Source organism: Macrosteles quadrilineatus, unplaced genomic scaffold (assembly GCF_028750875.1).
Source record: "Macrosteles quadrilineatus isolate MER2022 unplaced genomic scaffold, UCM_ALF_1.0 Scaffold_3__2_contigs__length_128488019, whole genome shotgun sequence".
In the NCBI taxonomy this organism is placed as follows: domain Eukaryota; kingdom Metazoa; phylum Arthropoda; class Insecta; order Hemiptera; family Cicadellidae; genus Macrosteles; species Macrosteles quadrilineatus.
Window position 1 is genome coordinate 9,346,161 of NW_026542596.1, and position 17,765 is coordinate 9,363,925.

Genomic DNA, 17,765 nt, shown 5'->3' on the forward strand with positions numbered 1-17,765 from the left:
CTTATCATTGTAAAGGATATTAAAGTGTAACGAATAAAATTAATATTAATATGGTCTTCTTTACAGAATTAGCCTAAAACTATTTTTGTAAAAAGCGTTTTTCCTACTAATTTCCTCATTTTATTTTTCAACTTATCTTTTACAACAACAAAAACAAGCTAACGTATTTTTCGTGCAAACAGCCAAAACAAAATTAATCAAAACGCTATCAGCTGTTAAATAAATAATATAGGTCAGTGGCACTAAAATAGTTTGAAGTGGCTAACATTAGCTGCCGTGCTATGAATAGTTCCAGGGAATAGACAAAGCGACAGCGACATCGTGTGTCCGACAGATCGGAACACTTCGTAAAAAATCGGCAACAAATCGGCTGTTGATATCAGTCTGGACAGGCAGAAGTGGTCAGATGATGAACACGGGCTGAAATAGCACAAGATATCAATCCGGAGGCATACATCTGGTCCACACCTCGAAATACATATCTGGAGGAGAGCCGATTCTTGAATTCGTCAATCGAAAGAGAAATCGCGTATCATGGCTTGACAATTGTGGGTTGGAGGAGGTTTTTATGGAAGGTTGGTATAAATTCAATATACCAAGATTTCAATTGTACCAAACATTTAATTTTTACACTACTATTTGATTTCTTACCATCATAGAAACCTAGCTGTAAACAGTGTTCTTTTGCTTCTAAAATATATTCAATAACCGTAACTAAGTCTCCTAAATCAATGTGTGTTAATAAGTGTGTAAATGTAAATGCAAGCATGAACATGAATAGAGCTGGTAGAACGAACTGGTTTGTATATTATGTTATTATGTTGTTCGTTTAAGTTTTTCTAGTATGGAATTAGAGCTTATGGGTCATATATGTTTACTGTTAATTTTTTTCACCACACTATGATGTTTTTGGCTGTATTACATACGTTAATTGGTGGCTGAAAGTTACGTTTTGCTGGCCATGCCAGCTGTCATCGTAATTTGGGGACCGAGCAGGTTTTTACATCCCGGGGCCGCAAAATCAGCTGTCCGCTTGCATATTAATTACACAAACAGTATAAATTGAAATAGAATTGTTTTATTTTCACCGTTGCCTAGCAACTGTTTATTATTATTTTTGCTGATTCCTGAAATTACTTCTTCACACAACCTTAAAGTTGCGTTGACTATCAGTTTTCATTCTTATTATTGTGAATAGTAGTAGACAAAAGTAAACAAAAGTGATTACATCATTGTGCGGACCGGTACACTGACTGACACAGTGTTTAGGCCGGCCAAAAAGTATAATTTTTCAATGTTACGTGTAAATATAAATGTTTCGTGTGTCAGTGTATGTGTATATGTGTACTTCAACGGTGACCAATGCTGTAAACAGTAATTAACAAGACAGAAAATTTGACAATGGGGCTGTCGGCCCCGAAACTATAGTCATTATAAAAGAAGACTTGGATTGAGGACGTATACAAGGTATTTAACCTATTATTATTATTATTATTCAATCCAGGAGGCAAACATGTATAAATTCATTATTCACTTCAAGATCGTTGTTAACAATTAAATTTTGTACTCTAGGAACAAAAAGTGAATAAGTCCTACCTCATCCTTTGCGCCATGCTCTAAATGTGAATAAGTCCTACCTCATCCTTTGCGCCATGCTCTAAATGTGAATAAGTCCTACCTCATCCTTTGCGCCATGCTCTAAATGTGAATAAGTCCTACCTCATCCTTTGCGCCATGCTCTAAATGTGAATAAGTCCTACCTCATCCTTTGCGCCATGCTCTAAATGTGAATAAGTCCTACCTCATCCTTTGCGCCGTGCTTTAAATGTGAATAAGTCCTACCTCATCCTTTGCGCCGTGCTCTAAATGTGAATAAGTCCTACCTCATCCTTTGCACCATGCTCTAAATGTGAATAAGTCCTACCTCATCCTTTGCGCCATGCTCTAAATGTGAATAAGTCCTACCTCATCCTTTGCGCCATGCTCTAAATGTGAATAAGTCCTACCTCATCTTTTGCGACATGCTCTAAATGTGAATAAGTCCTACCTCATCCTTTGCGCCATGCTCTATGCGAATAAGTCCTACCTCATCCTTTGCGCCATGCTCTAAGTACTACCTCATCCTTTGCACCATGCTCTAAATGTGAATAAGTCCTACCTCATCCTTTGCGCCATGCTCTAAATGTGAATAAGTCCTACCTCATCCTTTGCGCCATGCTCTAAATGTGAATAAGTCCTACCTCATCCTTTGCGCCATGCTCTAAATGTGAATAAGTCCTACCTCATCCTTTGCGCCATGCTCTAAATGTGAATAAGTCCTACCTCATCCTTTGCGCCATGCTCTATCAGGCTGCTGAAGCTTGAGCGACTTCCGTGGTGGGACTTCCGCCTCAAATCCGAGTCATCTCCTAGCAGAGAATCACCCTTGGACCTGGCGAGACGCTCGTTCTCCACACACTGGCCCAGGGGAATGCCGAAGACAAGGCCACCACCCTCCACTGGAAACAACAGAGTAAATTAATCCTGCAATTTGTACTGGAATAGATTTTATGATAGCTGAAGTGAACGTGAAAAATGTGTTCTTGGGAGAGCATGGGGACAAGGAACAAGGCTGAATTTACGTTTAGCTATGGTATCAGTTACAGCAGCAAATGTATTAACTTAGTTCTAATATATATTTGGCTCTATGCATTTTGACCGAAACTTAAGTGTAATGACGAAGCAGAGAAGAAAAAAAGGTCAATGACGGAACCAAATCAGTTTGTCAAATGTATTAGTAAAAAACAGAAAATCAAATCGACGATTGTTTCGTGGCTGTTTTATTGTGTTGTGCGACAACAATAAATAAGATATACTGTGCGTGTGTGGATCGGAAGAGTCTGATGGACAGTATACTACGCTTTTTTTAGAAATGTAACCATATAGCTGATGAATACAACTCAGTAAATCAAAATAAATTCTTTGATCAAGGACATTTACCAACATATTTACCATTACCAACCACGGCGTGGTAGTAGGGAGCAGCATTTATTTACTATAAATCAAATGTACTAAAACTAATAGTTCAATTGTCAGTGAACCATATTGTATTTAATCTCACTTTGGTTCAATATTCCATTGTTTGAATCGAGTAAAACATGTAGCGACGACGTGTCAGTTCAAATTGAAGTATAAGTTTGTATTTAAAGAGTTTATATCAAATTATTTAAAACTTAATATATTCAAATGCAAGGGTAAGAGTGCATCAAATGCAGGAAACATGAGAAGATTGTTTTACAAGGCCCAAACACTTTCATTAAAAACAACCCAATGTTATTGTGTTACCTCTAAATAAACTCACAAACCTAAATCATAATTTAAAATACAACAGGGGAATAAACTCGAATAATTCATTTAACTACAAGAAAAAAACACGTTTAGTAAAACATAGCAAAAAGCAGAAGTAAAAAAGATAAATTTGTTAAACTAATAACTCAAAATATGATTTCATTAACTGCATCCACAAAGTAGTAAGATAAATAAGAATAGTAAAGAAAGAAGATGTTACTTCTCTTTGCTGCAACATAAATACGATCTTACCTTCGAGGAAATTAATTACTTGCAGAAATTAAAAATAAATTCCCTAAACGTCTCTCACGAATCAAGCAGACGACGGCGAGACATATGACGGCGAGACGTAAACAATTAAAATCACAGAAGGAAAACAAACATTAAGAACGGGTGTAAAGTTAGGAATAAGTGCGGCAGAAAATAGAACAGCACTTACAACTTTATGATTCAATCTGTTTCTGACTACTATTAGGGGACTGTTGTTATGTGGTTGGTAGATTTAAGAGTAATAAATCAATGGGACCCAGGTGGACGACAGGGGGGTAAGATATGCATTAGTAGCACTATTGGATGAGTGCCTATTTTGTGCTATTTGTGCCCAAGGCGTCATATTCGGCCTACGGCACTGTTTGTATACACAGAGTTCTAACAAATCACACACGGGAGTAACATGGAGTATACACTCTGGCATGTGCTACTTCTCATCATACACTCCGACATGTGCTACTTCTCATCATTCACTCCAGCAAGTGCGACTTCTCATCATTCACTCCAGCAAGTGCGACTTCACTTCATTCACTCCAGCAAGTGTGACTTCTCATCATACACTCAAGAAAATGCTACTCCTCATCATACATTCCGACATGTGCTACTTCTCATCATACACTCAGGGATATGCTACTCCTCATCATACATTTCGACATGTGCTACTTATCATCATACACTCAGGGATATGCTACTTCTCATCATACATTCCGACATGTGCTACTTATCATCATACACTCAGGGAAATGCTACTCCTCATCATACATTCCGACATGTGCTACTTCTCATCATACACTCAGGGATATGCTACTCCTCATCATACATTCCGACATGTGCTACTTATCATCATACACTCAGGGATATGTTACTTCTCATCATACATTCCGACATGTGCTACTTATCATCATACACTCAGGGATATGCTACTTCTCATCATACATTCCGACATGTGCTACTTCTCATCATACACTCAGGGAAATGCTACTCCTCATCATACATTCCGACATGTGCTACTTCTCATCATACACTCAGGGATATGCTACTCCTCATCATACATTCCGACATGTGCTACTTATCATCATACACTCAGGGATATGTTACTTCTCATCATACACTCCCGGAGATGTGCTACTTCTCTTTATTTAATCCAGCATGCAGTAGACATTCTTCTTCTTATGTAATCAGTTTTCCCTACTTCTCACCATACCCTCATGCATGCACTATTTCTTTCTATACACTTGGTCTTTGATACTTCTCTCCTAGTAATCAAAAAGTTACCGGTCAATTATGATGAAAGTCCTTGCAAGTCCTAACATTCTATTTAATTTCATATTACAAAATATGTTATGCCTACAATATTCTAGTTGTGAAATATTTGTCGAGGTCAGTAATCCCTTGTGTCTGCAATGACTCACTTTAACGATGTATCCTCTATCCGCAATATTCTGTGAACGTGAATTGCCCACACACCGACTTGATTACAACTCCATATACTACATCTCTCTTTCCAACATAGGATAATTATCCAAAAAGACTCTGGCATGTGTTATATTTCCTGCACGCATAAGTAAGGTGTTATTATTTTATCTTTTACACATGCATTGCACCTTATTTCATCCAAAATGTGTTACAGGGATGTTTTCCTAAACCAATTTCTAGTTAGTCTTGAAGCTAAGTTCAATGTCAACTACTGTAGATACTTAGTGACATCTGGTAATCTTTTGTTGACTTGACTATATCAGCAACATTGTGTAGGTAGTCTGTCAACTCGCTGACAGGTGGCTGCTATATTTAGCCTGGCAACGCTCGCCGACTTTCAGAACATCGCGATAATACCTCAAAAGTTGTCAACCATCAGCAAAGTTATCCATACCATCTTTCAGGTTAATTTCACTATAATGTTTTGCAAATGGATATTATCATCTTGTGCGAGTAATATTTTAACTTAACTAGACCGTGTCTCAAGAAATAATGTTAATGACTGTAAAGTTGCTTTTTTCTCACAATGCACCACAACTGTTTTGAATATAATCCCGTTTATTCACTATTATTTAGGCTATAATATGTAAGGTTAGGTTGGGTCTGTATTATATCATTTTATGTTAGATTAGGTAAAATGAACACCAAGCATAAAAGTTATTAGTGGACTCGTTTGAAAAACAACAACTTATGCAGTTAAAAAGTATTGTATTGTGTAGTATAGAATATAAGAAAACACCACAGCACTCAACAGTTACTTGATAGAAATCACTTCTACTATAGTACTAAATAAATTCTGTTATGTTCGTGCATTTTGAAATTACTAGTAGCAATTTTTTTTACGTATAATACCATTGACTGAACACTGAAGACAAATCTGACATTTAAAACACCAGTGAATAAACGAATATAAATAAACGGTATCAGCAATCCGACATATACTTTCTCCCATTAGCCCAAAAAATGAAAAAACGCCTGGAGATACCATAGATTAGTACCTACATAACAAATTTCATCAAAATCGGACTACAGGTGTGGTCTGTAGCTCTGTACACATCCAGACACACACACACACACACACACACACACACACACACACAGGCATCACTTCTAAAACCACTTTTTTGGGGTTCATGGGGACCCAAAATGGATATATATATCCAAAAGTCAAACTCGAAAATTTTAACGAAAACAATACTTTCTCCTTATACTATGTATAGGGAGGGAAAGTGAAAAAATCAGAGGTATACCTTGTAGGTTTCCACAGTTATTTGGTTTTCCTAGATAAGTCAGTTGGGAAAATTATTGTTGCTACTATAGTATGGTATCCCTAAGAGTTAAAGATTTCCTTATGAGACAAAACAAAGCCACTAAATATTGTAGCCATTTTAGCAAAACACATATAACAACTGTACTTACCCTTTTCCTTGTCTTCTTTGCCAGACTTGGTGTCGAAGAGGCCAGTGGTGATGGCCTTACGCTTGAGCAGGTACGCTCTTCGCTTAGGCTTTTGCACCGTGCTCGCCGACACATTATCTACAAAGGCATCTACATTAAAACGTCCTTCAAGTACTGTATAATAATAACGGATTTATATTTTAAGTATTTATTTTTAGTTAAGCCCTATTAGAAATGAAAGCTGAAGAATCTCAATCACTAGGGCATAAAGTGCCCTCTTTCAACCCGAGCTTAAGTTTCACGAACGAGGCGGAGCCGTAGTCGGAAAATGAGGGCGGTTGAAAATCACTTTTCTCCCATGTGGTTAACTATATTTTTCGTCATATTGCAACATTATTTAACAAACTAAGCTAGAAACGAAAATAATTATTATGTCAAGATAACCCATCAAAACGAATGGCAACTTATTTTCAATTTTGCAAATGCAAACCAGCAGTTCTTTGGTAAGTGATTTAATCATTTCATACATTACGATTGTGTTAATGTACAATATACTATCAATATGTTGAGCTATTGACAAGCATGTAATAAGCTGCAACCGATTAAATCAATCCATACAAAATTGCGATACATATACAGGCGAATTAGACTCGTTAAGTTACAAAAGACATTGAGCTTTTTCTTCCTTAGTAGCCATTTTTACGACAGACACAAGAATTGTAACTTTTGTTTGGTATGACACTCAACAATGAAATTATGGGTTAACAACATATACAAACAAAACTTGATAAAATCAGCTGTTAAACAACATATATAAAACATGTATAATCCCATCAATTCTACGAACAAAAACTAGCAGGTTGTGTTTGCTAGAGGGCAGAGTTCTCGTGCCAAAACATTGTCTCATGGTGTACCGCAGGGCTCAATCCTGGGGCCTCTGCTCTTTTTAATCATGGTCAATGATCTAAGTCATAACACTGACGCAACTGTCATTAGCTACGCAGATGACACTACTCTTGTGTGTAAAGGTAAAGATGAAGCCATGCTAACAGGGGATATGTCACGTTCTTTGGAACAATCAGCTATCTGGTTCCGTGCAAACTATCTCTTTTTAAATAATGCCAAAACTCAAAGTCTGATTTTTTCTCTAAGGCGGATAGGCGATAGGCCTATCAATGATTCCAATCATGTTAAATTACTTGGCTTAACCCTAGACAATAAGTTGTTATGAGATGATCAAATTGCAGTGACATGCAGCAAATTATCAAGAGTTGTACATTTATTAAGAAATTTGAAGGTAAATGTTCCCAAACAATACTTAAAAGTAGCCTATGTTGCATTTTTTCAAAGTATAATTTTATACGGCCTAAGCCTATGGGGCAGTGCAACTGATGTTAAAAGTATCTTAACTACTCAAAAGAAGGCAATTAGGTTAATATCTGATGCTTCTTATGACGCACATTGCAAACCCTTATTTGTATCTGAGAAACTGATGACTGTTTAAAGCTTGTTTATTTTTGATATTTTAGTTAAGTTTAAGGAAAATAGTATTGGGAATGTAGTAACTAGAGCCGAGGTGCATGAGCATGACACAAGAAATAAACATCTAATTGATATACCTTATGTTAGACTTAGAAAAACTCAACTCAACTGTGATATCTTAGCAATAAATCTATTTAATGCATTGCCTTATTCAGCACGAAACCTGGAGACTCGTCAGTTTAAGCGGAAACTGCAAGAGTTGTTATTGGCGCATCCTTTGTATGCTATAAAAGAATTTTTTGAAATTCCTACAGCTGTTGTAAGTAGATGCTTTTGCTGTGCCTGAAGTTTGAAGTAGTTTGTGCATGGTGTGTTTTTTTGAAAGTAGATAAGAGTAGTTTGTGCACTATTTATTCTACTATTGTAGCTGCCATTATTTAAATATTTATTTATTTATTATATTTGCCTGTTTTTGTGCATGGTGTGATTTAAGCTAAGTCAACCCAGTTTACTAACTGGGACTGTTAGCCTAACTGATTGTTGCCAGATGATTATTATAAATGACTTGTCTGATTGCATGTAACTGCATGTTTAAAAGACCAAATAAAATTCTCATTCTCATTCTCATTCTATTTCAAAGGTTGTCAAGACTTTATGGACACCCGGTAGATTGCTTACAATCGAAGTTTACAACAGCTGTCTTTCTTTACCCCTACCCCCTATGGAGTAAGAGCTACTTTACACAAGCAACGAATGTATTGAAAATGGTTGGTTTTGATGAAGTATGACGAAACAAATTATAACCATATGAATTAAAGACTTTAAAAGCCAAACAAACATCTCTTATTTCAATGTTTCTTATCTTATTTCAATGTTCGTGCATAGTATAAAACATTTATTTACCAGACGGTATCCTAACAGCGACCCCCAAGTTGAGAGCTTGCAGTTTAGCGAGGGCGACTTTTTGAAGGACTCTCCTCTCAATGTCGGACAATTGCAACAACGTCGTGTCCGACAATGTGACAGTCCGTCCAATGCCATTGGTCCACTGACAGTTACCCTGGAACACACACGACAACCAATACAAACTAGACAATTGCAACAACGTCGTGTCCGACAATGTGACAGTCCGTCCAATGCCATTGGTCCACTGACAGTTACCCTGGAACACACACGACAACCAATACAAACTAGACAATTGCAACAACGTCGTGTCCGACAATGTGACAGTCCGTCCAACGCCATTGGTCCACTGACAGTTACCCTGGAACACACACGACAACCAATACAAACTAGACAATTGCAACAACGTCGTGTCCGACAATGTGACAGTCCGTCCAATGCCATTGGTCCACTGACAGTTACCCTGGAACACACACGACAACCAATACAAACTAGACAATTGCAACAACGTCGTGTTCGACAATGTGACAGTCCGTCCAACGCCATTGGTCCACTGACAGTTACCCTGGAACACACACGACAACCAATACAAACTAGACAATTGCAACAACGTCGTGTCCGACAATGTGACAGTCCGTCCAACGCCATTGGTCCACTGACAGTTACCCTGGAACACACACGACAACCAATACAAACTAGACAACTGCAACAACGTAGTGTCCGACAATGTGACAGTCCGTCCAACGCCATTGGTCCACTGGCAGTTACCCTGGAACACACACGACAACCAATACAAACTAGACAATTGCAACAACGTAGTATCCGACAATGTGACAGTCCGTCCAACGCCATTGGTCCACTGACAGTTACCCTGGAACACACACGACAACCAATACAAACTAGACAACTGCAACAACGTAGTGTCCGACAATGTGACAGTCCGTCCAACGCCATTGGTCCACTGGCAGTTACCCTGGAACACACACGACAACCAATACAAACTAGACAATTGCAACAACGTCGTGTCCGACAATGTGACAGTCCGTCCAACGCCATTGGTCCACTGGCAGTTACCCTGGAACACACACGACAACCAATACAAACTAGACAGAGGCGAGAGTTGAATTGGGTACAAGCATTGACCATACATGGTACAAGTTCACAACACATTTTGGTGTTTTTTTTCGGTTCAGAAACATTTCATTTACCGGTTGTTTCATTATTTTTATTTTATTTTTTTATCGAAGTTTCTTAACTGTTAGATCAAGAGCTATTTATTGTTATTGCTGTATAGTTTAATTTATTTCATTGATTTATAATAGGTAATTACCGATGTATCTTAGCATTTAAAACTAGTTAAATGTATTCTTTTTCCATATTATATATTTTTTAATTGTCTACTCAGTGTTAAATTGTCATAAAGCAATAATAGTATATTTCATCACTAGGGGCTAAAGTGACTCTTTTTGTCCCGAGATCAAGTTTTAGTTGGAAAATGAGCGAGGGTTAAAATTCACTTTTTGCCCGTGTAATGAACTATATTTTTGTCATATTGCATCTTATATCCTTCATGTTGTGTTGTTTTTATATATTAAAAAATGGTTTTTCTTTTCCGAGTTATTTTGCTCTTCTACCCGACCGATTTTCATAAGTGAGGTCTCAAATTGAAGGTATGCACGCACAGATTTGCCATCAAGCATCGGCATATAATTATCTATTATCTCACTCGGCTTACACGTAAACAAAATTGCTCCCCATGTTTTCCTATGGGAGTTAGATTCGGTTTCTCTTAGCTGAGTTCGTTTGGCTCTTCTACCCGACCAATTTTCATGATTGAGGTCTCAAAATGAAGACATGCACGCTAGGTTTTCACATCAAGCATCGGTAAATATTTACCTACTGTATTACTCGAAAAAAAACATAATATGATTTTTTTTTCGAATTCTTACTTCAATTTAATATGTATTTCACAAGTAATAATGATATAATCCTATATATTTTAGTCTAAGAACCTCCAGTGAAATACCACCTTTCATTTAAGCTATTAGTTATTCAAATCGGACGAGTTTCAAACAAACACAAGGTGAACAACCAACATAAAAACTATTTTTTATAAGGGTTTTCTATGATTAAAAATCAATACCTCCAGTATTGTTCATGTTTTTCTATATGTTTTAGACTCAAAATGATCAGTAAATTATAGGCTTTAATTTGAGCTATTGATCGTTTAAATCAGTTAAGCTCAAGATACTGTATAACTCGTTCAAAAATCATAAATTTGATTATTTCTCGGATATTATATTTATTTTAACGCTGCGGAGCAGCATTTGACATCTGGTAATTAATTAACAAACAAAGCTAGAAAACGAAATAATGTTTATGTAAAGATAACCTCTCAAAACGACTCCCAGGTTATTTTCAATTCTGCTCATGCAAATAAGCCTGTTTAGTAAGTGATTCAATCATTTAGTCTATTACGATTGTGTTACAGTACATTATATCATCGATATGTCGAGCAATTGACAACAATATGACTAGGTGGCGTTCGCAGAGGCATCCACAAAATTGAGCGGAGTCATCAAGGGTTCATATTATATTGTTTTTGTCTTACTGCAGTAAAAACAGTATTTTTTCATGCATGCGCTGCGGGTCTAAAGTAGCATTTTTAATATTTAGGGAGTAAAAATCGTTTTTAGCCTCTATGGAGTAAAAATCAGCTGTTGTCAACTCAGTTGTAAATTTCGATTGTAAACGATTGCATGTATCGAAAATATGTATCGATTTGTGCTTCGTAATCATTTTAACATATTATCAATTATCAATTATCAATTATTTAAGATGGGGACGCCACTATGTGCGTATTTTAACCCAAATATGAGTGAAGGATGAGTGTAGGATGAGTGGCGCGATCTTGTAGTCTTGTTAGTGACTAAGGCCGACATGTTCCTTAGACACAGCTGTTAATTAATAGCCCATACAGCTAATGGCAACTAAGGGACCTACAGTTTATAGTGGAATCCGAACCACATTTTTCCTTGTAATTTACGAATTGGTCTAATTATCAGGATAGTACTGCGGATAGTCGTAGTACTCACTAGTGCGGACGTTAATCCACACCAGTGAGCATCGCATCCACAGTGCATCCCTATAAATATCCACAATTCGTGACCTCCTAGTAGCTGTATTACAGGACGACGCCACCCGTCCCAGTCTACAGTCTCTTCCCGTAGCATTTTAGCATTGCAGATACATTAATCCATTCCCAAACTCAACACTGCTGACCTTTACTACTTCCTTCACCACACCCTACGTCGTGGACCTGTTTCCCTCTCTTCCCATAGCATTTTAGGATTGCAGATACATTAATGTAATTGCCAAAGACAGTTCCCACACTCTGCGATGTTAGCCTTACTACTTCCTTCACCATTTACTACGTCATTGGCCTGTTTCCTTCCTTTCTCATAGCATTTAAGTATTACAAATTCATTTATCCATCTGCTCAAACGGTTCCCCCACTCTGCACTGCCGCCAGCCTTTACTACTTCCTTCACCACTTACGTTGTGGACCTGTATTCATCGCTTTCCATAGCATTTTAGTATTTTAGATACGTTAATCTAATTGCAACAAACATCCCCACTGTCCGTACTGCTCACCTTACTACTTCTTTCACCTGTTCCTACGTCGCGGATCTGTTTCCCTCTCTCCCATAGCATTTTAAGATTGCAGATACCTGAATCTAATCGTCATAAACAGATCCCACACTCCGAACAGCTCGCCTTTACTACTTCCTTCGCCACTTCCCAAATCGCGGACCTGTTTCCCTCCCTTTCCGTAGCATTTTAGGAATGTAGAGACCTTAATCTAATCGTCATAAACAGTTTCCATACTCCAGACTGTTCACCTTTACTACTTCCTTAACCTCTTCATACGTCACGAACCTCAAGCTAGTGTCGTCATTTGATTATAGTACCTGGGGACCGAGCTTTGCTCGGGGAAAATCATTAGTTCGCTCTGAAAGCACCGTAGTATTGGAGATACATAAATCCACACATCTACATCCTACACAATTTCCTACGTCATGGATCTGTTTCCCTCCATTCCATTGCATTTAAAGATTGCAGATACCTTAATCTAATCGTCATAAACAGTTCCCACACTCCGGACTACTCGCCTTGACTACTTCCTTCACCACTTCCTACGTCGCGGACCTGTTTCGCTCCCTTCCCATAGCATTTTAGGATTGCAAATACCTTAATCTAATCGTCATAAACAGTTCCCACACTCCGGACAGCTCACCTTGACTACTTCCTTCATCACTTCCTACTTTGCGGACCTGTTTTTTCCCTTCCCGTAGCATTTTAGGTTTGCTGATACCATAATCTAATTGTCATAAACATTTCAAACACTCCGGACAACTCGCCTAGACTACTTCCTTCACCACTTCCTACGTCGCGGACCTATTTTCCTCCCTTTCCATAGCATTTTAGAATTGCAAATACCTTAATCTAATCGTCATAAACAGTCCCCACACTCCGGACAGCTCACCTTGACTACTTCCTTCATCACTTCCTACGTCGCGGACCTGTTTCCCTCCCTTCCCATAGCATTTTAGGATTGCCCATACCCTTATCTAATCGTCATAAACAGTTCCCACACTCCGGACTACTCGCCTTGACTACTTCCTTCACCACTTCCTACGTCGCGGACCTGTTTCGCTCCCTTCCCATAGCATTTTAGGATTGCAAATACCTTAATCTAATCGTCATAAACAGTTCCCACACTCCGGACAGCTCACCTTGACTACTTCCTTCATCACTTCCTACGTCGCGGACCTGTTTTCCTCCCTTCCCGTAGCATTTTAGGTTTGCTGATACCTTAATCTAATTGTCATAAACATTACCAACACTCCGGACAACTCGCCTAGACTACTTCCTTCACCACTTCCTACGTCGCGGACCTATTTTCCTCCCTTTCCATAGCATTTTAGGATTGCAAATACCATAATCTAATCATCATAAACAGTTCCCACGCTCCAGACAGCTCGCCTTGACTACTTCCTTCACCACTTCTTACGTCACGGACCTGTTTCCCTCCCTTCCCATAGCATTTTAGGATTGCCCATACCCTTATCTAATCGCCATAAACAGTTCCCTCACTCCTGACAGCTCGCCTTGACTACTTCCTTCACCACTTCCTACGTCGCGGACCTCTTTCCCTCCCTTCCCATAGCATTTTAGGATTGCCCATACCCTTATCTTATCGTCATAAACAGTTCCAACACTCCGGACAGCTCGCTTTGACTACTTCCTTCACCACTTCCTACGTCACGGGCCTGTTTCCCTCCCTTTCCCATAGCATTTTTGATTGCCCATACCCTTATCTAATCGTCATAATAGTTCCAACACTCCGGACAGCTCGCCTTGACTACTTCCTTCACCACTTCCTACGTCGCGGACCTGTTTCCCTCCCTTCCTATTGCACTTAAAGATTGCAGATACCTTATTCTAATCGTCATAAACAGTTCCTGCACTCCGGACTACTCGCCTTGACTACTTCCTTCACCACTTCCTACGTCGCGGACCCGTTTTCCTCCCTTCCCATAGCATTTCAGGATTGCAGATACCCTAATCTTATCGTCATAAACAGTCCCCACACTCCGGACTGCTCGCATTTACTACTTCCTTCATCACTTCCTACGTCACGGACCTGTTTCCCTCTATTCCCATAGCATTTTATGATTGCCTATACTACTTCCTTCACTACTTCTTACGTCACGGACCTGTTTCCTTCCCTTCCCATAGCATTTTAGGATTGCAGATACCTTAATGTATTCGTCATAAACAGATCCTAGACTTCGCACTGCTACCCTTGACTACAATGTATCGAGTAATCTTAAGTATAATCTTTGCTCAATATTAACAAGTGATGTTTTCCTTTTGTACTGTATTTGTAATTTCCTAGTATACTGTGGGTAGTTGGCTTATTATGAGCACATGCTAAAACTTCAAATCTTTTGTTTACTTTTTACTTGTTATTTAATTCAGCCAACATGGTTACCTAGCAACCCATAAGACTAATGTTAAAAAAATGTGATTTTCAGTTTCATTTTTCTACGGATTCCTGAGAGACTTTTTTAACGCCATATAGATGTTGACACTCACCGATATGGTCTTTATCACCATGCAAAATTTGAAAACGATTGATTCAGCCGTCTAGGAGGAGTTTGCGTATTACGAAATGCATAAAAGTCGACGTATAAGAGCTTCGCTCGCTTCGCTCGCTCCGCTCAATAAACCCTTACTTAAAAATCAAACAATAAATAATTTCGATCGATACGATTGCCACAATCGAAATTTACAACTGTTTACAACAGCTGATGTTTACTCCTTAGAGACTAAAAATGATTTTACCTAACCCGCCATGTTAAACTTCCCTATCCCAAGCGTGATGTATACAACTTCCTTACTTCTCGAGTGATGTAAAGTTGAAAAAAACTCACTCGGTGATGTAATGAAACCCATTTAAATAACATTGAGTGTTTTACTTAAAAAAATATACCTCTATGGAGGCATCGACGTTCAACGCTAGAAATCAGCTGTGCGCTTTCTTGAATGTTATTGTTATGCTTTAAAGTATTTTCCTAACCTAGCTTTTGTTTGTAAAAGAACGTTACTGTTAGACGATGAGTGAAATGGATAATGAAAAATATTGTTCGTAAACCCATGTATATTGTCGGGTCAGGTAAAATCTTGTACGTTACACCTTACGCAAGAGCGTGTTCACATCATTTAGGTAAATTATGCAACTCGCTTCCGCTCGTTGCACAACTTTCACCTGCGTGATGTAAAAACGCTCTTACTACACTTGTAATGTAAATAGCTATTTACTCCCTAGAGAGTAAAAATGCTACTTTAGACCCTCAACACGTGCATTAAAAATAGCTGTATTTGATGCAGTATAACGGGAAAATATTTTTATAAGCTCGCTAGTTCAAAACCGCATAGAATCCACTATGAAACCCTGATGCAATTTGTTAACAATTAATGATTGACTTATGATCGGCGTTAAAGAGACGATACAAAGACCCCTTACAAAGAGCATTAAAGTTTCCATTAAAACACATGCACACAAAATAGACTCACACATACCCACGAATGGTTTACAAACATAAAAGGTTCCCGATGTAATTACGCTATTGAAGTAACTTCTACCATTGTATATTTTACAACGTTTACCAACTGTCCTATTCAGTACAAGCTTAGCCATCACACACACACATGTTATATGGTGTGAATCACAGCATCTCTGCACCAAACTAACATTAAGTGACTAGATCGTCACGATTCTAGTGACTAGAATCGTCAAACAATTTTGACGATTGATTAACAATAATGACGGCCTTGGATTGTGTGAGACGGTGGGTGTGTTGAAAGTTACAATATCCACAACAAGAGCATGGGACTCACAACGATTGGGATAGGGGCATTTTGCCAGGTGAGGCACAATCAAACTATGACTATACAGGGTGATTGGTACTCAGTGTGACAAAATTTTTTTGGTGTAAGTACAAAGTAAATGAAGTGTGATGATGCATATAAAATGTTCCAAGTCTAAAAATTGGCCTCCCAAAAAATTATTTTATGTTTTTCAAAAATAACCATGTTTTTAAACTTAATACAGCGATTTCTCAATTACCTGTATATGGATATGATTATATAATGTCATTTTCGTGTTCTAAATTAAATTTTGAATAAGAATAATACAAAATGACAGAGGATCAGTTGTAAAAACTCCATTGTAAATAGATTCAAAGATAAAAATTAAGATGTTTGATAAAAATTTAAAAACATTGGTTAATTACATTTGTTCACACCCTGTATACAAGAAAGTGTCGGGATATGTTAAAAGCTGAGCCATTTTATAAGCTTTCCAACCATATGCTACACTATTGAGGTTTGGATATTTTTTTGTTTGTTTTAGTGGTTTGAATGCCAGAAAACAGGGAACATTTTTACTGTTTTACTGTTCAAACTGAAACAAAAATACAACTTTTGCTTCCCATATAGGGAAGCGTTTATGTTATTTATGTTATGTTTCCGTATGAAACAATGTAATTGTGAATTTTCGCAGGTGATAAACTTGTAACGAAAACATGTCGTAATTTCTTAGTAGTGTAACGGAATAGTTTTCTATGTTTTAACCGACTTTCTATGTTTTAAACGTTAAAGACACTATGCTTTGTAGTCTTCAAACCACTAAAGCGTACATAAGGCAGACATAAAACTCCAACTAAATTTACTGTAGCAGCTTATGTGACATAAAAGATGATAATGTTTTACTTTGGCTATGTTAAAATTTTGGTGAATAAATAAAAAATTCTATGAGTTTTGTAATGAAGAAAATAATTATTCTTTGTAGTGTAGCGAATAGCAACGTTCAAAACACGATTGAAAGTTTGTTTAAAATCTCGCACTTCAGACATGGTCTCAAATACTCTTGATATGAAATATACTATTCCGTTGCACCACTAAGAAATTACGAAATGTTTTCGTTGCAAGTTTATCACCTGCGAAAATTCACAATTACATTGTTTCATACGGAATAAGATTGTTTACTATGTGAAAGTAATGTTTACAATCTTTCTTGGATTTTGCCGACAAGAACTAACAAAGATTTGCTATTGTTATGTCAACTGTTTCAATTTTCTACAACCAAAACTGTACAACCAAAGTAAATATTAATTTAAAATATTGAATTCAGCCCATTGCATGGCGTAACCTAAAATGCTTTCAGTTTTGTAATGTTCCTAACTGTAATAATAAAAAGAACTTTACCTACGACCGTTTTTTAAAGTAGCCACTTCAGTTCAGTTCTTAGAATTGAAAAGTTTCACTTAACAGCTGTTTAC

The 17,765-nt window shown here is 37.6% G+C and overlaps 1 protein-coding gene across 1 annotated transcript in view; it reads right to left on the bottom strand.

Moving 5' to 3' along the window:
• The window catches only part of LOC128988541 (uncharacterized), a 53,385-nt gene that overhangs the window by 22,199 nt on the left and 13,421 nt on the right, over window positions 1-17,765 (bottom strand). The window contains exons 2-4 of the mRNA XM_054409917.1: window positions 8,857-9,523; window positions 6,493-6,609; window positions 2,323-2,498 (exon numbers count right to left, since the gene is read on the bottom strand). Of these exons, the coding sequence (XP_054265892.1) occupies window positions 2,323-2,498; window positions 6,493-6,609; window positions 8,857-9,523 (960 nt within the window). The remainder of the gene's footprint in view (window positions 1-2,322; window positions 2,499-6,492; window positions 6,610-8,856; window positions 9,524-17,765) is intronic.